The sequence below is a fragment of the Mauremys reevesii genome, linkage group 8 (assembly GCF_016161935.1).
Source record: "Mauremys reevesii isolate NIE-2019 linkage group 8, ASM1616193v1, whole genome shotgun sequence".
In the NCBI taxonomy this organism is placed as follows: Eukaryota; Metazoa; Chordata; order Testudines; family Geoemydidae; genus Mauremys; species Mauremys reevesii.
The window spans coordinates 107,325,345-107,347,533 of record NC_052630.1 but is presented as its reverse complement, the minus strand read 5'-3'; the positions used below and the strand labels follow the sequence as shown (position 1 = coordinate 107,347,533).

Here is a 22,189-nt window from a genome sequence, read left to right as displayed (position 1 = left end):
GGTCCTGACCCAAAAGGGACTTGCAGGGGGGTCACAAGGTTATTTTAGGGGGTCGTATGGCCACCCACTTTTACTTCTGCGCTGCCTTCAGAGCTGGGCGGCCGGAGAGCAGTGGCTGTTGGCCAGATGCCCAGCTCTGAAGGCAGTGCTCTGCCAGCAGCAGCGCAGAAATTAGGGTGGCAGTGCCACAACCTCCCCCCACAATAATCTTGCAACCCTCCCCCCACAGCTCCTTTTTGGGTCAGGACCCCTACAACTACAACACTGTGAAATTTCAGATTCAAATTGAAATTTATGATTTTTAAAATCTTATGACAATGAAATTGACCAAACTGATCTGTGACATTGTAGGGCCCCATTTAGAATAGGGGCCTATATTTGTTGGAGCTGTTCTATTTGTGTTATTCTTCACCCACATGTGGATACCTTCGCATACAGTCTGTTTTCCCAATGGTCTGTTACGAAGTGAACTCCACACTCAAAGAAAGCAGTAAAGAAAGATGCTTAATCCAGTTTAGACATGAGTCAAAGGTCCCGCTTCCTTATCTGTCAGGCACAGCTGTCACTGGATTTATGAAGTGTTCCACTCCGCAGTCAATTACTCTTTCCCACAGCGAGGGTATGAAAGACTCAGGCAGTCTGTCCTTTCTGCTGCCAGAGTGAGGGAAATGTGTGACTGCAGAGGTCAGTTTGGGGGGCAGGCAGGCAGAATTTCACTGTTCTTCTGTTCACTGTATTTTGGGCTTAGCTTCAGCTTGGTGGTTTTGGGGGGATAACAAGAGTTTCCAGTCACAACAGTAGTGGAATTGTGGAGGGAGTAGCCATGGTCCAGAGCGAATGTTCCGTGTACTTGAAATGGTTCTAGATGCACCTAGTGTCTTTTGGGGCATTACCTCCCAGGCCCTGCCCTCCAGCATTGGAGGAGGAGTTGTGTACTTACTGGACACATGCTGCATATCTGTATTGGAAGTCCATGTTTCTGTGGCTCGATCCTATGAGGAATGTGACTGATGCTCCCTAGGGGTATCCAGGGTTGGGAGGCATCTCACCACCACCTGCCCTTAGTGTGAGGCAGCCTTGTCTGTGTCTGCTGTGGGTCAACTCCCCAAAACCACCAGCCTCTGGCAGCACAAGCTCTGCCTGCCAGGCCTCTGCAGGCCTCGCGCTCTCTGTACAGGTAGCAATAGACACACCAACCCCCGAGTTCCCAGAGCGTTCCCTGCAGTGTCCAGCCCCTTCTCCACTGAGCACTGACAGATTTACCAGCCCTGCTGTTCCCAAAGGAGAGAACACACCAGCTTGTCTGGGGTAGTGCAGGACCACCTTGCTTAACCACAGCACTTAGATACATTCATAGTGAAAACAAGAATCAGTTTATCATCAAAGAGTCAAGTAATAGTGAGTAAGAATGTAGGAAACAAATGGTTAAATATAAAACGAAATCACGATACTTTCTAGAGAATAAACCTAACTAGCACGTTAACCTCCTGAAGCTTTGTCTCACCAAAATTCTCTTCAGCATTTTCAACCAAGTCTGGTTGAGACCCCTTTTCCAGGAAGCAAAACCACTTGTTTTTCTTTCTTCCTTGGTGAAGGGTGCCTGGGTGTCTTCCCTGCGTACAGCCAGGCAAACCTTTGAAGTTCATCTCCAGATACGGTTCTTCCTCCCCCACTGTTTCTCTTTGACCGTGTCCACACTTGGGCTTGTCTGGCAGCAGAGCTGCAGCACTTCAGTGTGGAGACTCCCTGTGCCAAGCGGACTCTCCTGTCTGCATAGTGAATCCACCTCCCCATGTGGCGGTAGCTAGGCTGAGGAAAGAATTCGTCCATTGACCCAGCACTGTCTATACTGGAGGTGAGGTTGGCTTAACTGCGTCTCTGCAAGGTGTGGATTTTTCACACTCCTGAGAGATATGGCTATGACCATGGAACTTTTCACTGTAAACCAGTCCTTAGGTCCTTCCTCTGAAGTCCTCACACTCAATTTACATATTAACAGGTTGCTGGATAAACATTCTTGTCTGACAGAAAACCTGTTTTTCACCTTCACTGGTGACCAGTACCTACCGACTTCAGGAACATAACTTCCGTATATATACATTTCTCCTTGTATAGTTTGTGTACATACATGTCACAATGATTTTGATGACTGTAGTGGCACAGGCATTTATTCAAGACCTCACCTGACACCCTTTGGTGAACTAGAATGGACACCCCACACCTGGGGAATCATCACTGAGTGGGTCTGATTCCCGTGGGGTCCTGCAGGGATCGGTTTTTGGCCTTATGCTGTTTCACATCTTTATCAATGGCCTGGAAGAAAACACAAAATCATCACTGATAAAGTTTGCAGATAACACAATACTTGGGGGAGTGGTTAATAATGAAGAGGACAGGTCACTAATTCAGAGTAATCTAGATTGTTTGCCAAACTGGCCACAAGTAAACAGTATGTGTTTTGATACAGCTAAATGCAAATGTATACCTCTAGGAACAAAGAACTAGTGTGATCCTGGGCTGCAAAAACAGGAATCTCGAGTAGGAGCAGAGAGGTTATTTTACCTCTGGATTTAACACTGGTGCAACCGCTGCTGGAATCCTGGGTCCAGTTCTGGTGCCCACAGTTCAAGAAGGATGTTGATAAATTGGAAAGGGGTCCAAGAAGAGCCAGGAGAATGAGTCTAGAAATAGACTCAAGGAACATAATCTGTTTAGTTTAACAAAGAGACAGTTAAGGGATAATTTGATCACAGTCTATATTTAACTGGGGAACAAAGATTTAATAAGGGGCTCTCCAGTCTAGCAGAGAAAGGTCTAACGTGATCCAATGGCTGGAAGTTGAAGCTAGACAAATGCAGACTGGAAGTAATGTGTCAGTTTTTAACAGTGAGAATAATTAACCACTGGAACAATTGGCCAAGGGTCTTGGAGGATTCTTTATCACTGAGTTTTTAAATCGAGATTGGAGGTTTATCTAGAAGACGTGTTCTAGGAATTACTTGGGGGCAGTTCTCTGACCTGTGCTGTACAGGAGGTCAGACTAGATGATCGCAGTGGTCTCTTCTGACCTTAAAATCTATGTCTCTAGAATCTGTGGCCCACGAGAGGCCTGTAACCCTCTGCATCCCCTTGCCATTCGGGATTAAGAGGTTCCTGGGTCACTGTGACAAACAGGCAACCTCAGCTAGCAAGTGTTGTTACTGCATTTTGGCTGTGAATGGATTAAAAGCCCTCTAGTTCTTCCCATGTTTAAATTCTTCTTTCCTCTGATGTAAAGATCCAGAACACTACCAGGTAATCATGCCCTTGATCCCCCAGACGTGGTTTCTTCTTTAGCAATTTTATTTTACACCTACAAAGTTCTAGCTGGGTGTGTATTCCTAAGGGTAAACAATCTGATACAGAAGCTGAGGATGAGGCTACCTGAGCATTGCAGAGCTGTGTCTGCCAAGAGCTAGGAGAATCTCTGAAACACTCAGCACTGCTTAGTTATTGCCCAGGAAAAGTGCGTCTTGTCACATGTGTGAGATTTGGTGAATGCAAAAAGGGTTGGCTAGAGAACGTGATTAAAACGGAGAGAAACTATCCATGGTCATTATCAGTCATTTTATCAGCCACCTTCTCCCTGTTCTTGTTATGATCATGAATGTTCTCTCTTTGTCTCTTTTCTTCTCCTGTGTGTTAATTCCCAGTTGTTTCCCAGTGAGAGGACACTGGAAGGCGAGTAGGACAGTTCTCTCGTAACTGGCCCCATCCCAATGTCCTATGCTCCTCCCTCCTTTTTTTTGTTTTCCACTTTCTGCAGCTGTGGGATATTTCTGGAGGCTAGTGGTTCCAGGGTAGCTCTGAAAAGGCCAGCTTGGCACGGAATGAGCCATGTTCATAAGGCAGCTTCCAGAACCAAGTGGCTATGTCCATCCCACTGGTCTCTCAAGTTTGCTGAGTAAACACTCTAGAAAGGCCAGTTAATGGGGAAGACACAATTACCCTGTTTATTTATGGTTTGTTTGTTTTTATTCTGCACATGCATGTGCATGGCAGTTTACAGAGCAAGATAGTCTCTTATAAGCTTACAGCCTAATTCAAGTATGACCCAGCAAGGGATGACAGTAACTCTAGAGTAGAAGTGGGACATGGGAAAATATGATTCACACACTGGAGGAGTATGTGGCATATGGCATCAGTTAGAGATTTTCTTGGATGTTTGGCTAATGATTTTTGATCAGTTGTGACCAGTACTAGTGCTGTGTCCAAGGGGAGAATGAGAACAGCTGTCTCTGGTGGATTTTCGGAGGATGACAGGGACATGGCATCTGTGTTCTCTAACCACCTGTGCTTGTTTTGCTGTCTCCATTCCCTAGAGTGCATCTGATGGATTTTGGAAGTCAGTGGCTACCCGTGTCCCAAGAGAACCTCATGAGATCCGCATCCTGAATCCGTACTTCATCCAGGAGGCAGCTTTCAGCTTCATTGGCCTGCCTTTCAACAACGGCCTGATGGGCAGAGGGGTAGGTGCAAGGTGGGGCAAAGAAATCAGAGGGGATGGAAGAAGATGACACCAGAGCTTAGTCTGTTTACACATCTGCTGCTGGTTGAAAAGGAAATGTGAAGTATGAGGGTGCTGACAACAGAACTTACCCTATTAAAAGTGTGTCAGTAGAGATTGATTGGAGCATTCGAACAGGGCACATTGTGTAAACTAGCAGAGTGAAAACATGTGTGTAAGGACTTAAAGAAACATGTATATCGTATTGTATAATTTGGGAGACAATCTGTGATCATTTAATCAGATTGTATTGTAATGCTGCATGTACACAAGGGAGCCGTTTGGCATTGCCGACTTGTGTGTGTTTTACCATGCCATCCTAATGTGCCGTTAATTTTTTCCTCCTAGATTAATTCCTCCAACCCCGTTATCAGCTATTCCTCTTCTTCTGACTCCCTTCAGTGGGTCAGTATCTTTCTGGCAATGAGAAGGTCAGAATTTGAACACAATGTGTTAGGTGTAGTTACCCCAGAGTCATATTGAGACAGACTGTTGACTCCACACTGTGTGGTGTGATGGCTTTGCGTACAGCCCCAAACTGCATCCCAAATTGGGTCCCAGTCTTCAGTGTTGAGATGTGAGAGATTAATGTCCTCATTAACAAGAGCAAGTGTGAATCTTTTCATCAGCTCCTCTAACCTGACCTTTTCTTCAGGAATATAGCAGTTGCCAGGCCAGATCAGAGCAAGAGCCCCCAGTCCAATATCCTGTCCCCATAGTGATCAATGTGAGCTGTGCTGGAGGAAGGTGCAAAACATACACACAAACTACATTCCAATAACACTAGTAAGGGTGCAGGGTCAAGCTCTCAAAGCTGAGGAAATGCCAGAACTAAGGCTGCCTGTGTGATCTTAATTCAGCGCCTTTGTGCATCTACATTAGGACAGTCGTTACTTACACAATCACATATTGTCGCTTCCACACAAATCCTGCCTCAGTCAGTGCCCAGGGTGGACAGCGCTCACAGAATGAGCAGCTGTTCAATAGTTTGTTTTCTCCATATTGTTCAGTGTGTGGCCCTATGCCTCGTTTATTGCACACTTCAGACCTTGCTTGGAGGATAGAATTACAGATCCCCACTGGCTTGTCTCGGGGGCTCAGCACTGTAGCACCTGAGCACTTTGTGTACATTAATTTATTTATTTTCACAACACTTCAGTGAGATGAATGGGTTTTATCTCCATTTTCTCCTTTGAGTGTGCGCTGCCTGTTCCTACTCTTGGAATGCTCTGACACAGCCTGAAGGGTAGAACTCTAGCTAGCAGCACTCTTTGGAGCGCTCACATGCCTCCCTCACCCCTCTCCTCCGTCACCATGGGAAATTCCAAGGTGACGGTACAAACAGGACGGGACGGGACGCTCTCACAGCCTCAGTTCCTTCCAACCGCGAGCAGCAGAATGGTTTTCTGTGGGGCGCCAGAGTCCCCTCAGATCTGTGATCAGTTAGCTGGTTTAAATCTTAGTTACGAAGTAGTTAAATTGTTGTCAGTTAGGTAATAATATAGTTACAGTAAGTTAGTTACTTGGTCTGGAACTGAAGAACAAGCCTGGTTTCAGAAGATGTGTATTTTGTCCGGTAGTGTTCCTGGCATCAGATACACGTGATAGATGCCTCCCATGTTTAAGTGAAGGACACTCACCCTCCAAGTGTTCAGTTTGCTCAGTGTTCACAGTGAGGTCAAAGAAGGAAAGACAAAAGAGGCTTCAAGCAATTCTCTTACAAGAAGTACAGTTGGCCAAATCCTCTGGAACTTGGAAAGAACAGGATTCCAGGAAAGCCCACAGGCTGGCACTGGCAGCAGACATGTCTACTAGAAAGAAAGATAAATCTTCCTCCTCTACATCTACTGCTAAAAAAAAAATCCAGCATGGATTTGTAAAGAACAAATCGTGTCAAACCAATCTGATAGCTTTCTTTGATAGGATAACGAGTCTTGTGGATAAGGGAGAAGTGGTGGATGTGGTATACCTAGACTTTAGTAAGGCATTTGATACGGTCTCGCATGATATTCTTATCGATAAACTAGGCAAATACAATTTAGATGGGGCTACTATAAGGTGGGTGCATAACTGGCTGGATAACCGTACTCAGAGAGTAGTTATTAATGGTTCCCAGTCCTGCTGGAAAGGTATAACAAGTGGGGTTCCGCAGGGGTCTGTTTTGGGACCGGCTCTGTTCAATATCTTCATCAACGACTTAGATATTGGCATAGAAAGGACGCTTATTAAGTTTGCAGATGATACCAAACTGGGGGGGATTGCAACTGCTTTGGAGGATAGGGTCATAATTCAAAATGATCTGGACAAATTGGAGAAATGGTCTGAGGTAAACAGGATGAAGTTTAACAAAGACAAATGCAAAGTGCTCCACTTAGGAAGGAACAATCAGTTTCACACATGCAGAATGGGAAGAGACTGTCTAGGAAGGAGTACGGCAGAAAGGGATCTAGGGGTTATAGTGGACCACAAGCTAAATATGAGTCAACAGTGTGATGCTGTTGCAAAAAAAGCAAACATGATTCTGGGATGCATTAACAGGTGTGTTGTGAGCAAGACACGAGAAGTCGTTCTGCTGCTCTACTCTGTGCTGGTTAGGCCTCGGCTGGAGTATTGTGTCCAGTTCTGGGCACTGCATTTCAAGAAAGATGTTGAGAAATTGGAGAGGGTCCAGAGAAGAGCAACAAGAATGATTAAAGGTCTTGAGAACATGACCTATGGAGGAGGCTGAACAAATTGGGTTTGTTTAGTTTGGAAAAGAGAAGACTGAGAGGGGACATGAGAGCAGTTTTCAGGTATCTAAATGGGTGTCATAAGGAGGAGGGAGAAAACTTGTTCACCTTGTCCTCTAAGGACAGAACAAGAAGCAATGGGCTTAAACTGCAGCAAGGGAGGTTTAGGTTGGACATTAGGAAAAAGTTCCTAACTGTCAGGGTGGTTAAACACTGGAATAAACTGCCTAGGGAGGTTGTGGAATCTCCATCTCTGGAGCTATTTAAGAGCAGGTTAGATAAATGTCTATCCGGGATGGTCTAGACAGTATTTGGTCCTGCCATGAGGGCAGGGGACTGGACTTGATGACCTCTCAAGGTCCCTTCCAGTCCTAGAGTCTATGAATCTATGTATTAACGAAGCTCATAAATGAATGAGGTTGTCCCTTCCTCAGCAAATTAGAACACATTCCACTAGATCGAAGACAGCCTCTGTGGCTGTTTCTGGGCATATTCCTCTAACAGAGCTGTGCAGAGCAGCAAGGTGGAGTTCTGCTCACACCTTTCTTAAACACTGTTCCTTAGGTGAAGAATCTAGAGCTGATGTGAGATTTGCCACAGACGTCCTGCTGTCCTCCTCCAGTGAGGACTCCACGGTCCCACTGGCCTGGGTCAGAGAACTGCTTATTCATCTGTCTCATGGGTGGAAACGTGCAGAAGACACTCAAAGAAGTGAAAGTGACTTACCTGTAACCAAGGTGCTTCGAGATGGACTCTGCACATTGACACTCCCCGCCCTCCTTTCCCTACTGCTTCAGAGTCCTACTGACCAAAGGGCTTGGGTCATGGGGGAAGGAACAGGGGTGGCTGGAGCACCACGTCCCTTTTATACCCTTGCCCTGGAAGATCAGGCGTTCCTGGAGGGAGGGACGAGGGAGGTGTGTGAGCGCTCCAACTACTTCTGCTAGCTGGAACTTTGCCATTCAGGCTGCCGGGCAGAACATCCCGTGAGTGGGAATAGGCAGAGTCCATCTCAAAGCACCTGGGTTACGGGTAAGTCCCCTTCGTTTACAAGTGGGGAGCCGCGGCAGAGACAGCAAGTGTAAAAATAACCATTAATTTTGGGTGTCCAATTTGAGACACCCACAGACCTGAATTTTCAGAGTACTTACAGTAAGTTTATAGATTGCTCTGCAAAGCACAGCTTCCACTGCCCTCAGCAGCAGCTGTGGGTGCTCAGTGCTTCTGCTGATCAGACCCCCGCATCTCAAGTCAGGCACCCAGAAATGAGGAACACACAGGAACCCCTGTGAAAAGTTTGGGTTAAGTGACTTGCCCGGCATCACACAGGAACTCTTTGTCAGGGTCAGAATCTGGTTTCCCAGGGCAGCATTCAGCTCCTTTGAACCACAAGACCATCCTTTCTCTTCCTGCAACAAGCGAGGCCGGGTCCTATAGACAACAGCCTCCTTCACTGCACAACCCTGATTCGTCCCCAGGGCAAATCCTGTGCACTGACTGAGGAGTCATTTCCTAAATTCTGAGTGCTTGACTTTGCAACTTATTTTTGAGAGTGATTTCCCAGGATTTGTAAAAAGGCATACTGAAAACCAAATTCCCTCGTGTGGCATCGTGCTGACACCCACATGGGTCTTCAGGGGGGCTAAATCTAGCGCACAGACATCTACCACTTCAGCTAACAGAGTAACCGATAGTAGTAGGTTATCATCTATGTGGACCAGCACTAGAGGTGGTTTTGCCAGTGTGTTGCACAGATATTTGCGGAGGGCAGAGGAATGGTGAGACTCATGAATCTTGGGTTCCATTCCATGCTCCTCGGGGGAGTGTGTTCTAGTGGGCACAGACTTTTCCCATCCCCCCAAGCTTGACCCTTTCTTCCCCATGTTCTCCAACCTGTTCCCATCCCAGTCCTGTCTCCCCCTCCCCCCCTCCCCGGCTCCTCATGCCAGCCCCATTCTCCGCACTTAGGCACTTTGTCTCCTTGCCCAGCAGTTCCCAGTCTCCCACCTCTGGACTCCCAGTTCCCCCTGCACACAGCTAAGTTCCATCCCAGTCTCCTTGTCTAGCCAGTCCCCATTCCCCCTGTCCCTCTGGATTTTCAGTTCCTCATCCAGCCTCTCTCTCCCCCAGCCTGGCCTCCACTCACCACCTCCCAACACTGCCCATGTTCCCAGTTCCCACTGGCTCCTGGTCTCAGCTTCCCGCCCCAGGCTCCTCATCCAGCCTCGGTGTCTTTGTCCAGCCAGTCCCAGTTCTTCCCCTGGATCCTGGCTTCTCATGAGATCCGTCTTCTCTTCCCCTTTGCCTCCTTTCTCCTCCCCCGCAATGCTCTCCAGTCTCACCTGCTGGCTCCCAGTTTTCCCTCCACGGCTCCTAATCCCAGTGTTCTGGGACACCCAGTCCCAGTCTCTCTCCTCTACTGCCAGCCACCAGCTCCAGTTTCTGTCTCTCCCCAGCTCCTTGTTCCATCTCCCCCCGAACCCAGTCTGGCCCCGGCATTCAAATCAGGCAGCTTCCTGCCCCACATTGCCTGGGTCCAACGAGAGAGGCATTGAGAGCCCGGAAGAGACTGGCTCCCTGCTCTCAGTCAGGCGCCTGAAACTGGCCCTGGCCTAGTCCATAGCAGCACAGACCTGCAATTGCAGGGGAGCCCTCTCAGCTCTGCACTGGAGCGTGCTGTGGACAGGCTCTTCAGGGAATTTAGCTGCTAAAATCTGAGCCTCTCTTGAGCAATGTTTCAAAGGCTTATACCTTGCCCGAATTTGGACAGATTTTCACAGAGTTGGCAAAAGGTCACCCCATCCCAAAGGTCAAGTTCAGTGGTGGGCAACCCGTGGCCCGTCAGGGTAATCCGCTGGTGGGCCGCAAGACAGTGTTTACATTGACTGTCCACGGGCACGGCCGCCCGCAGCTCCCAGTGGCTGGGAACAGCGAACCAGGAGCTGCGGGTGGCCGTGTCTGCCAACGGTCAGTGTTAACAAACTGTCTCATGGCCCGCCAGCGATTACCACCACTGGGCAAGTTCCTTCTTCAACGCTTGGCAGGACTCGAGATTTTTCAAAGAAAACGGCATAAGAAATTTTTAATGTGGGGAAATAACATATTTCCTCTTAGCCTCGTTCTCAGAAACCATTGAACCGTTTTGGCCAAAGTCGCCCCCCCGCCACACACACACACACACACCCCAAAGTCAGCCTGAGGCAGTCACCCAGCATGGAAAATGTCAGTCCAGATGGTTAAAGCTTGGCAAAATTATGAGCAACTGAAAACAAGGTCTTATAATGGCAAGTGTTGGGCAGCCTTAATAATCGGCAGTGCTCCCAGCCCTATTTATAGGAGCCTTCCATAGACTGTTCCGGGATAACCTGCCCCCGGGAGACTTCCCTCCTAACCCCTACAGACGGTGCATTAAGCCCTGAAGAATGGTTCAAATCCCTTCCAAAACGCTTAGTATTTTCATGTTTACTATTCTCTCTCTGTCTGTTCTTGTTACCCAGGTAAATATCTAATCTTTATTTTTATCCTGCTGAGCTTGTCTCTAATGATATCCAGTGGCAATGAGTTCCACAAGCCAAATGTGCATTACGTGGGGCTGTCTGCACAGAGAGTTAGCGCACGGTAAGCCAGACTGTAAACTGACAGCACACTAGCTGACCATGGTCTAACTCAGCGCGTGGACCCTGCTACAGTGAGCTAAAAGTTCAGTGGAGCACTTTGACATACCGCCACCAAAGTGTGCTAAGGAACTTCCAGTGCACTGTAGCCAGGTCCACATGGGGAGATAGTGCGCTGCAAGCTGGTGTGCCGACTTGCTGTGCTTTAACTCTCCATTTAAACAAGACTGGGGGGTCCTTTTCTCCCCTTTGAACTTGCTACCTTTCAGTTTCATGGAATGCTTCCCGGTGCTTGTGTTATGAGAGAAGGTGACTAGAAGCTCCTGATCTACCTCATTTAAACAGCAAATTGTTTGTCTACTTTGGCTTTATCATGTCCCCTCTTATGTATCTCGTATCGAAGAGAACGAGTGCCAATCTTTTCAGTCTCTCCCTGTATGCTCCTGATCACTCTCCTTGCGGTTCTCTGAATCTCCTCTGTCCTTTCCGAGCTGGGGAGACCGGGAGTGAACACCGTATTCCAAGTGAAGGCTCTAAGGCAGAGTCTTCTGCAGAGCTGCACGTATGGATGATGCTACCTACAGATTGGGAACATCATTCCCCACCATGCACTCTGCCCACCAGAGCTCGGTGTACGGTGGAACATCATGCCTGTAACAGACCAGCTCCCCGGGCTTGCCACTTTTTAGTGAGCGGTAGAGCAGTCCAGTGCTCACAAATCTAAAACTACACAGAGCTAGGGAACCCAGCGTGCCTGCTGAGATCACAGCACGCACGCTGGGTTCCCTAGCTCTGTGCTTTCTGGTGGTAGTTTTAGCTTTCCTCTCCCTGTGCTGGCACACTTCAACCATTATTCGTTAATAATGAAGTGCAAAGAGAGAGAGAGAATATAAAACCAGTTAACAATCTCAGCCTTGCCTCAGAACGGCATGCCTCAGACAGCTTCTGAACTGAATCTCCCTGGCCTCTCTCAAACGCCCTGTCTCTGGGTTCGTTTTACGACGCTGAGTCCTGCACCTGGCACTTGGTGAGCTAGTGCCACTGACTGGTGCTCAGCCAGCCAACCTGCTTGCTCCTAACTGAGCCAGCCCAGAGCATGCTAGTGCATTGGATCTGATGGATTAAACACGGTGTTTGTCGTGCTGTGAATGAAGAGTGAACTGTTTGGAAACATTGGGAGTTCGGTGCTTGATTTTTGTCCAAGTGCTGATAGGTGGATGCCCGAAGATAGGAAACACTTTGGATGCAGCCAGTGTGCCCCATTAAAGAGCTGCAGACAGAGTCAGTCTAGGAGGACTGTTCATGTGCGGAGGGTCGTATGCCTCTGGTGGCGTTCTGCAGCACGCGCACACACACGCTGCCATGCAGTTCTGGATGCACCAAATTTCTGCTCTAGCACGTAGAGTTCCCTACTTCAGCCATTCCCTCCAGGTAGGAACCACTTAGCTGACTCTTGGTGTTTGCTCTAGTGGCTACCCTGGGAGGAGGTGTCTGCCAGGCCCTGAGGAGGGACAGAAACCACCAGACCTTTATTTTTCTGGACTTGGTTTTATTTTTAAGCATTGTGTCTTAATACACGAGCTATTTCATTTGCTGTGAGAGGAGCAGCGAGTGTCCGGAAATGAGAATGCTCTGAACTGAAGTTTATGAGGTTTTGATAGGTTGTTTAACACACATCAGATTGGGAAACCAAGAGGGCTTAATTGGAACCTGATGTTTCACTTCACTGGGCATTTAGAAGAAAACTAGTTTATGAGGCTTTCTGAGACGCGGGCTTTGTGGGTGACCTCTGTCGGACTGTGTAGCCGATAGTTCGCTCCATCGGCAGGGGAGCCGGGGCAGGTAGGAGCTGGAACAGCATGATGCAATGATTCCATCAGAGCTTGCCTGAAGGGAAGGGAGGAAGGTCCTGTGGGTGCAAATACGATGTTTAACGTAATGCAAAGTCTTCCATCAATGAGCTTCCAGGGCTGCCCCTGGTGCCCAGTCTGCCTGCACTCCAAAGGAGCATGGCTGACTTCTGCAGCAGCCCAGAAGCTGAGCAGTTACAGAGGGGAGGAGAGGGAGAGTAGGACCCTGTAGCTAATACAGACCATGTCGCCAGAGCGTTTAAATGGGACCCTGCAGGTATAGGTATTGTGACTCATTCTCCCAGACCGGGAGTGTTCCTGGAGGGAATTTGGCCCCTATAATGCAGGGATATCAATGAGCATAATCCAGGTAGTTTCACCAGTGAGGCTGTGGGGAAATAAAACCCTGCAGCTGCATTACTGCAGCCTGTTCAGTCCAGAACTGTGCTCTAGAAACCCCTGCCCTTGGAACGGCTGTGAGCGTGCGAGGGCTCTGTGTTGTGGGGAGGGCAAAGGAAAGCCCTGAGGAGCGGTACTAAAGCTGTGTCACATGGCGGGGTCAGACATTCCACTGGGGAGTCTGCTCGGGGGCCGATTGGCGCCCTGCACTGCTCATGTGTGTCAGGCAGGCCTCGCTCAGGAGGATCAGGGCTCATAGACGCCTCAGTAACCAAGGCCGACATGAAATCCTCATCAAGAGCAGTAATATTCCACTGTTTAAAGAAACGTCCAGGCTTCTAGCACACCGCATATGGTAACAATATGCTGCCAATTACTGTTCGGGCTTTCGCAGTGAGGTTGAGGAGGGTAAGTAAATGGTTCAAGGCTGATCTCAAAGCGTTTTTTCCAGGATTTAATAAAGGGTGAATTCAGGGACTTGCTCTGGTTTGCTAATGTAATTGGGGCCAGATGGGCCCGGAGGATGACAGCAGGTCTGAGGAAGAGGCGTGTTCAGGTTGCACATGCAGCACGAGTGTCAGAAGGTTCCTTTAAAGCAGCGTGGGGTTAGATTGGGACACAAGCTCGCTGGGAGGGAGAGTCCAAGGCTGGACCGACCGTGAACAACGGCCCCTCTTCGGGAGTGAGCAGACGTTCCTGAGGCTGTGACAGTCTGCCTGGGGGTCGGCAAGGGATGGGGAGCACGGTTAGTCCAGACTCCTAAGAAATGAGCAAACCATTTGCGGTGCTATGTTGTCTGTGCTTTGTGGGACCAGTTGGAGGCAAGGTTGGTTGGGATCCCAGTGATGTCCAGGGGAAACTGCCTCTCTCCTAGCGCTGGGCACACAGAGGGGCCCCAGCAGGCTTGTACGCTTGCTGACCTGCTTCTCTTGTATGTAGCGTGTCAGTTGAGGGCTGGGCCAGGCCAGGCCATCTCTTTCACCCTGCCAGGTGGCACTGGGAGTGGACAATCCCAAATTGGCCAGAGCTGAGTCTGTGTCATTATGTATTAGGCTACTGATAGGGAAGGGATGGGGGAGCTGCCTCACTTGGGACACATACAACTAGAGTAGGCAAAATGCTAAAATGTACAGTGAACAGTTAGGCTGTGGGAGGAGAGACTGGCGTCTTTGACAATCCTTCTCAGGCCCCAGAAGCCCCCTGTGAGCTCCTTGCAGCCCAGGTTCTGCAGACTTCAGCAGGGCATGGCTGGCCGGGAGGAGGAGGACAGGCACTTTATGGAGCTTCATCCCCCAAGCACCTGTAGGGAAACATCCAGGGGAATGAAAATTGACCCTGGCAGCATTAACTCCTGCAGGTTTCACCCATCATCTCAAATGCCCAGGGTGAGGTTGTGTGGCCCAAGAGCAGATGGGGGCAGAAGAGTTCTGACCTTGCCGGTTATTCTGCCCTAGAAGGATTAGGTGTTTAAGTGGTGTAATGTACCCACACAAGAATAGTCTGCTTTTTTGGAGGACATGCCATTGGGAGCCAGGCTGCTGAAGCCATGGAAGCAGGCATAGCAGCGTCCCTATCAGGCCAGAAACCTGGCAAATAAGGCGTGTGAGCATCCCAGTGCTCCCTGGGGAGAGCTAGCCCTCACTGGTGCAGCGATAGCACGAGTCCCCCATGGCTGTTCCCGGGGTGCCATGTGTGCACTATGCAGAAAGAGGGGCCACCTCAGCACCCAGGACACTTGGTCCATCAAGATGGATCCAGAGCGATTTAATTGGTGTCCCTGTTGGCTGCACTGACTGATTGGAATCCGGGATCCCTGCGCGGTGCCCAGAAGGGCATTTCAAATGTCACACTTGTAAATCAACAGCGCCAGAAGTGCTCATGCTGCCGTGTGGATTTGCGTTTCTCTCCATGCTGGTACCGATTGTCTGTGGCACAATGAGCTGTAGATGACTTAACATCCTGTGAAAATTGGACTCTGCAGCCCAGAGTTTCCTTCTAATCCTTTGTTTTGTCCTGTTATGGAAACAGCTGAGATTTTCAGAACCTTTGTTAGGGAGATAAAAATGTCTCCTCGGGCCATCACGCACTGGCCAGGCCTGACTTAGCCAGGAGGAGCTGTGAGCAGGAATGTTATCAGCATGTGTCAGGCACCCAGCCATGGATTCCCGCCTTGGCAGCGTGCTGACAGCCCTGCTGCACATACGGGATTAACCTTTGGTGCTGCAAAGTTAGTGCTTCATTTCCCAAAGCTCCTCTTTGCTGGGATGTAGCCGGGCAGGCGACCCTTCCCTGGGTGCCGATGGTAAAACCCCTGTTTGGTAAGTAGATGGGGGACGCAGTCCCCTGAGGTGCCCATGGTGACCTCTGGGGGTGGGGGGGCAGGCAGTTCCTCAGGGCACCAGTCATGACCCTTGCAGGATAAGGGTCCCATCACACCATCATTAAGTTCTACTTTCTTGGCAGGAGCTGTGGCCTCATCACTGCATGAGGGCTGTGTATTGCAATCCCTGGGTTCCTGCCACTGGGTGGGTGGGTGGGTGGAAGCAGCGTAAGGAATGGAGGGAGCTGATGGCCATCCCCATTATTCCAGTCTCAGCTGTGTTTCCTTTTCCTGCACCGTATGCCATCCTAGGAGGCAGATCAAGAACCAGGGAAAGGGGCCACTCAGCTGCATTTCCAGTTACAGCAATGATTTGAGTTAAACACAAGCTTTGAGTCTTCAAGAGAGTGAATGTACTTCTCTTCAGTCTCTGCTGGACAGTTAAATCCATCAGCACTGCCAGGCAAGCTACTGAGTGTCAAAAGAGATCCCCTCTTCCTGATCCCCATGCTGTCCTCTGCAGTGCCAATCATCTGCCCAGGAACCCTCCTAGACAACAGAGTTGGGAGTAGGGTTTCGAGGTGCCCAGTTTTCAACCAGAAAGTCCAGTTGAAATAGGACCTGACAGTGTCCAGTCAGATCTACTGATCGGACACCCAAAGTCTGGTTGCTATGGGCATGGAGACACCAGGTCATTACCCGTGCCAGCCCCTACTCAGCCGGGGCCGCCTCCTACCTGCGTTGGGCAGCTGCAGCTCCCAACCCCAGCTCTGTAGGTGAGTCCCTCCCGACCCGGGGAGAGGGGAAAAGCAGCTGGGGACGGGGGTGGGGGAAAGAGAAGCGAACAAGGGCGGGGCCTTGAGTGGAAAAGGCAGGACCTCAGGAGAAGAGGCAGGGCAGAGGCAGGCCCTTGCAGGGAGGAGACAGGTCGGGTGGAGGGGTTCTGGCACTCCTGCTTGAGTGTCCAGTTTTTAAAGATTACAAAACCCTAGTTGGGAGAGCTCATTACACGCTAGCTCAACAGTGGTCAGAGTCCTGGGATTGAGGCACAAATCATTCAGGAAAGAGAGTGACGGGCTCTCCATCTTCCATTAAATAGCAAAACTAAAATCTACTGGGGCATTACATTTCCTCTGTTGGCCAGTCACTACCTTGTCCCTTCTCTCCACCATCAAATCACTGACAGGTTCAGGAGAATCCCCCATTTACAGAAAAAGATGAGATAAGAGGCTGGGGCAGGGAAAGCAAAGAGGCATTTTTGTTTGTCTATGATTCGGGTTCTGTCCACATGGAGTCAGCTGCAGCCTTGGAATTTGAGCTCCTCCGGCAGGGACCACGTCTGTCTGTGTGTTCTGTAGACGGCTGAGCCCTTTCTCGGTACTTAATAAGTGACTAACTTTCTATTTAAAATGGTGCATTTTCAAATGCTGGACCTTTTGGGTCATAAGAGCTACTCGTCAGCCAACATGTCAGTTTTGGAGAGCTGACCAGCAGGCACCATCTGACCACTTGAACTATGGGATGTTTAATGCTTTTAGTGACCATTCACCACGGGAACATCTAGAACAGCTCAGCACCATAATAAAGGAGGATCAGCTCTCGGCAAAAATTTCACAGCTGTCTTCACTTGATGCGGCAGACTCTGCATCCAGGTCCGTTTCCACTGCAGTAGTGATGAGGCAAGCTTCCTGGCTTCAGTTGTCTGGGTTTCTGTGAGAGCTACAATCAACGATGGAAGATTTACTTTTCAATGGCCAAAAGCTTTTTCCAGATTCCATGGACAACTCACTTCATACCTTAAAGGACTCTAGAGCAGGAGTCAGCAACCTTTCAGAAGTGATGTGCCGAGTCTTCATTTATTCACTCTAATTTAAGGTTCCGTGTGCCAGTCATACATTTTAATGTTTTTAGAAGGTCTCTTTCTATAAGTCTATAATATAGAACTAAACTATTGTTGTATGTAAAGTAAATAAGGTTATTAAAATGTTTAAAGAAGCTTCATTTAAAATTAAATTAAAATGCAGAGCCCCCCGGACCAATGGCCAGGACCCGGGCAGTGTGAGTGCCACTGAAAATCCGCTCGCGTGCCGCCTTCGGCACCCGTGCCATAGGTTGCCTACCCCTGCTCTAGAGTGACACTTGGGTCTTTAGGGATATACACATCTGCAAATAAAAGAAAGTTTACCAGGTCTCAATTGGCACAAAGATCCTGCCCTGCTCAATTTTCCGCCTTCTGTGGGCCACCAGAACCTCTGGCTTAAGAGGTCAAGGTTTCAAAAAAAAAAAAAAAAAAAAGCCTTGCAGCTATCTCGACTGCTTCAGCCCAGCCATCAACATTGTCCAGACTATAACATCAGACAAACGGGAATTGGAGGCCATTACTTCTGTTCATTCTATCCATTTACCTCCATCCCACCCTTCCAACCTCTTCAGGGACCTGTGTCACAGAGTCCCCGGGCGATGCTCTGGAACTGCTCCCCACCAAGCCAGTCAGGACTTTGGGGAGCCTCCTCTCCCTTGGAGCAGACTACCTTTAGGGCAGGAAGCTCACACGTAGCATTCAGCAAGTGCCCCTCCGTGCGCTTCCCACAGCGAGTCCACCCAGTCGGGGTCCTGGGGAAGCCACAGGGTCCTGCACCCCCACCTTGCAGTCAGACGTGACTCTCAGCCAGCCAGTAAAACAGAGGTTTATTTAGATGACAGGAACACAGTCCAAAACAGGTCTTGCCAGTACAGACAACAAGACCCCCCCCTTAGTTAGGTCCATCTGGGGCCCCAGGGAGGCCAGAGCCCTGCTGGGAGGCCCAAGCCTCCTCGAGGCTCCCCTCCATTTTCCAGCCAGCTTCCAAAAAACTATCAAACCCCCTCCAGCCCCTCCTCTCTGGGCTGTCTCTCTTTCCCTGGCCAGGAGGTCACCTGATCTCTGTCTCCAACACCTTTAGCATCCCCTTGCAGGGGGAGGGCCTGGCCATTAGTTGCTTGGCGACAGAGGGTCGGCCAGAGCTGAGGCCCCCCCACAGTATTCAGAGGGAACATTAAAACCAGTCCCACTTCATTACACCTGTCTCATGATCAGTTGCTGACACAGGAAATCTTACTACTACTCGGTCTAGGAGCCATAGACCCAGTCCCACTTCAACATGGGAAAAGGCTTCTATTCTGGATATTTTCTGATACCCAAGAAAAACAGGAGTTGGAGGCTGATATGAGATCTCAGACAGCTGAACAAGCCTGTCCAACATCTGAAATTCAGGGTGGTGTCCCTAGCAGCCATAATTCCCTCCCTGGAACTAGGGGACTGGCTTGCGACCCTTGACCTCGAAGATGCTTACTTCCATGTAGCAATTCATCCTTCTCCGTAAAAATTTCTTCATTTCACATTCAATCACAATCATTACCAGTGCCAGATTCAACCTTCTGCCTGTCATCCTCCCCAAGGGTGTTCGCCAAAATCATGGCAGTCTTTCCCTACCTTGACAACTGTCTCCTCCAGGATCGGTCATGTCAGGAGGGATGGTCGGCAGTTCAAACAACAACTTAATTATTCCAAAGTCTAGGCCTGCAGATAAATCTTGAGAAATCTATCTTGACACTATATAACAAATTCTCTTTATGGGGGCATTTTTGGATTTGATCATGTCCAGAGCTTATCTCCCTCTCGACAGGGTCCTTACACTAAAGAAGAGTGCAGCTCAGCCCTCACGTTTCAACAAGGGCACGTCTGCAACTGCTGGGGCACATGGCAACTTGTGTTTTTGTGACACATAACACCAGGTTGTATCTTCAATGTCTCCAGAGGTGGTTTAGGACAGTTTTTGTACCCAGCATAAACAGTCTGAACAAGCAGGTATCAGTACCCAGCCGGGTCCCACAGTCACTCACCTGGTGGATGAATCCTTCCAAGGTTTCCTGTTCAACCAGAATCCCCCTTTGGTCATGTTAACATCAGACACTTCCCCCTTGGGATGGGAAGCACACTTGGGTCCTCACGCAGACCAAGGCAAATGGTCACAACAGGAACAGCGCTTGCACATCAATCTGTTGGAATTAAGAAATGCTTGCCTGCACTTTCTTCCCCTACTCAAAAAAAAGCCCATCAAGATCATGCCAAACAACACAACATGCATGTATTACATCAATTGTCAGGACAGGGTGCAGTCCCCTTCACTCTGCACCAAGCGACAAAGCTTTGGCACTGGTGCATAGCTAATCATCTCGGCTTCTGACCTCCCAGCTACACAAAACACCATGGTGGGTGACTTCAGCAGACATTTCTCTCTAAATTACAAGTGGAAGTTGGATTCTTCTGTTCTCAACAAAATATTCCTAGCCTGGAATTTCCAGACATCAACCTCTTTGCCACAGCAGCCAACATTAAAGTGCAGGAAATTCTGTTCTAGAAGGCAACGAAATCCCCAGTCCCTAAGAGATGCTTTTCTCATTACATGAACAAAAGATCTTTTTTATGCATATCCTCCAACTCCATTGCTTTTAAAGATCAGACAGGACCACGCCAAAGTCATTTTGATTGCACAAGCTTGGGCAAGACAAGTCTGGTTTCCTTATCTCATCAAACTCACCTCTCACCCTCCATGGCAGCTCCTGATCATGCCTCGGCTAGTATCTCAGGGTATGGGTCGGATGCTTCACCCCAGTCTGGACATTCTGTAACTGCAAGCTTGGTTCCTCAATGGTTCTTGGGACTAGAGATCGCCCGTTCATTGAAAGTACAAAAGGTACTTTTTAAATAGCAGAAAGGAAACTACAAGGCATACGTGCCATCAGAAATGGAGAAGATAACTTTTGGTGTAATGGGTGCCATCATTCTCCTGTCCACTCATCCCTTTCCTCAATTTTGGATTACCTGTTGGAATTGAAAAATGCAGGCCTTTCTATGAGTTCCACGAAGGTTCGTTTACCTGCAATAACAGCTTTCTATGTGCCAGTCGAAGGTTTTTCAGTATTCACGTGTCCAAGCACAGCGAGATTCCTAAAAGGATTTATCAATCTTTTTCCATACATTAGAGCCCCTACATCACTTTGGGATCACAGCCTTGCTCAGCTACATGCTCGCTGCTACATCTGTCTATGAAGATGGTGTTTGTGGTGGCTATCACTTCTGCTTGAAGGTTTGTGGAAACAGGGGCTCTAATGGCAGACTGTCCTTTTACTTTGTTCTTCAACGAGAAGATATCTTTACAACCCCTCCAACGTTTTTATCTAACATATCCCCTGAATTTCACATCAACCAAACTATTCACCTTCTTGGGGGTGTTCCTAAGCAGCATCAGTCCATACAGGAGTCTGCCTTTCATATGCTAGATGTTAAAAGGGCATTAACCTTTCATTTGGACAGGACTAGGCCACTCAGGAAGGCCCCCTTGACCCTTTGTTTCTATTGCAAACAGGTCTAAGGGAGCACCTGCCTCCACGCAGAGGTTTTCTGAGTGAATCTCTGGATGTGTTCTTGCTTGTTATGGTTTTGCTGAGGTTACACCTTCCCTACGAGTGCCTGCACTCTTCTAGATCACACTCTACATCTGTAGCCCTACTCAAAGACGTTCCAGTTGCTAAAATCTGCAGGGCTGCAGCGTGGTCCTCGGTGCACCCATTTTCCAACCTCTGTGACCAGTTCAGGCTGCAGGATCAGATGTGGCAGCGAGCAACACGGTTGTTTCTTCAGTGACGGACTCTACTCTGAAACTCCCACCTCCTTAAAGGGTTGCTGCTAGGGAGTCACCTAAAGTGGGCACCTACAGGGGTGCTGCTCAGAGCAGAAGGAGAGATTACTCACCTTCCGCAGTAACTGCATCCCTCTGTGGGTGCGCCACTTGCCCTTCTGCTTAGAGCTGCCTCTGTGGGCTATGCCGTAGAGAAGGAACTACGGGTGCTTTGCCCACACAGCCCTAGATAGCCTCAGTACAGGGCACAAGGATGTGTAGGGTGCACGCATGGGCTGAACAGGTACTGCTACCAGAACACTTCGACCAAAGGGACTGGGGCACATGTGCACCTAAACTGGAGGTGGAGGGACCCACACCTCAGAGAACTCCTGTGGAGCACCCAGAGGGGGACCCACCTCAGAGAAATCGCGTGGAGCACCCACAGGGACCCACACCTCGCAGAACTCTCATGGAGCCCCCTCAGGGGGACCCACACCTCGCAGAACTCTCATGGAGCCCCCCCAGGGGGACCCACACCTCGCAGAACTCTCATGGAGCACCCACAGAGGGACCCACACCTCGGAGAACTCTCGTGGAGCCCCCCCAGGGGGACCCACACCTCGGAGAACTCTCGTGGAGCCCCCCCAGGGGGACCCACACCTCGCAGAACTCTCATGGAGCCCCCACAGAGGGACCCACCTCGCAGAACTCTCGTGGAGCACCCCCAGGGGGACCCACACCTCGCAGAACTCTCATGGAGCCCCCCCAGGGGGACCCACACCTCGCAGAACTCGCGTGGAGCCCCCCCAGGGGGACCCACACCTCGCAGAACTCGCGTGGAGCCCCCCCAGGGGGACCCACACCTCGCAGAACTCGCGTGGCGCACCCCCAGGGGGACCCACACCTCAGAGTAACCTCTCCTTTTTCCCAAAGAAATAAGGCAACATTAAGTTACTGTATCAGTTGACGTCAATGTTAATATTCCGTGGTATTTATGCTGCTTTCCAGAAATGTTTTTTAACAACACTTGTCCTTTTATTTAAAGATAATGGAAATATTTGGAAAATT

At 49.3% G+C, this 22,189-nt stretch overlaps 1 protein-coding gene across 14 annotated transcripts in view; it reads left to right on the top strand.

Annotated features, from left to right (window-relative positions):
• The window catches only part of ST3GAL3 (ST3 beta-galactoside alpha-2,3-sialyltransferase 3), a 369,636-nt gene that overhangs the window by 308,546 nt on the left and 38,901 nt on the right, over positions 1 to 22,189 (top strand). For 10 of the 14 annotated variants that reach the window (XM_039483732.1, XM_039483729.1, XM_039483726.1 and 7 more), the window contains one exon: positions 4,362 to 4,508. In XM_039483732.1, the coding sequence (XP_039339666.1) occupies positions 4,362 to 4,508 (147 nt within the window). Of the gene's footprint in view, positions 1 to 4,361; positions 4,509 to 22,189 lie in introns of those variants that run through there. The other 4 variants (XR_005583508.1, XR_005583506.1, XR_005583510.1 and 1 more) reach the window with 4 other exon arrangements.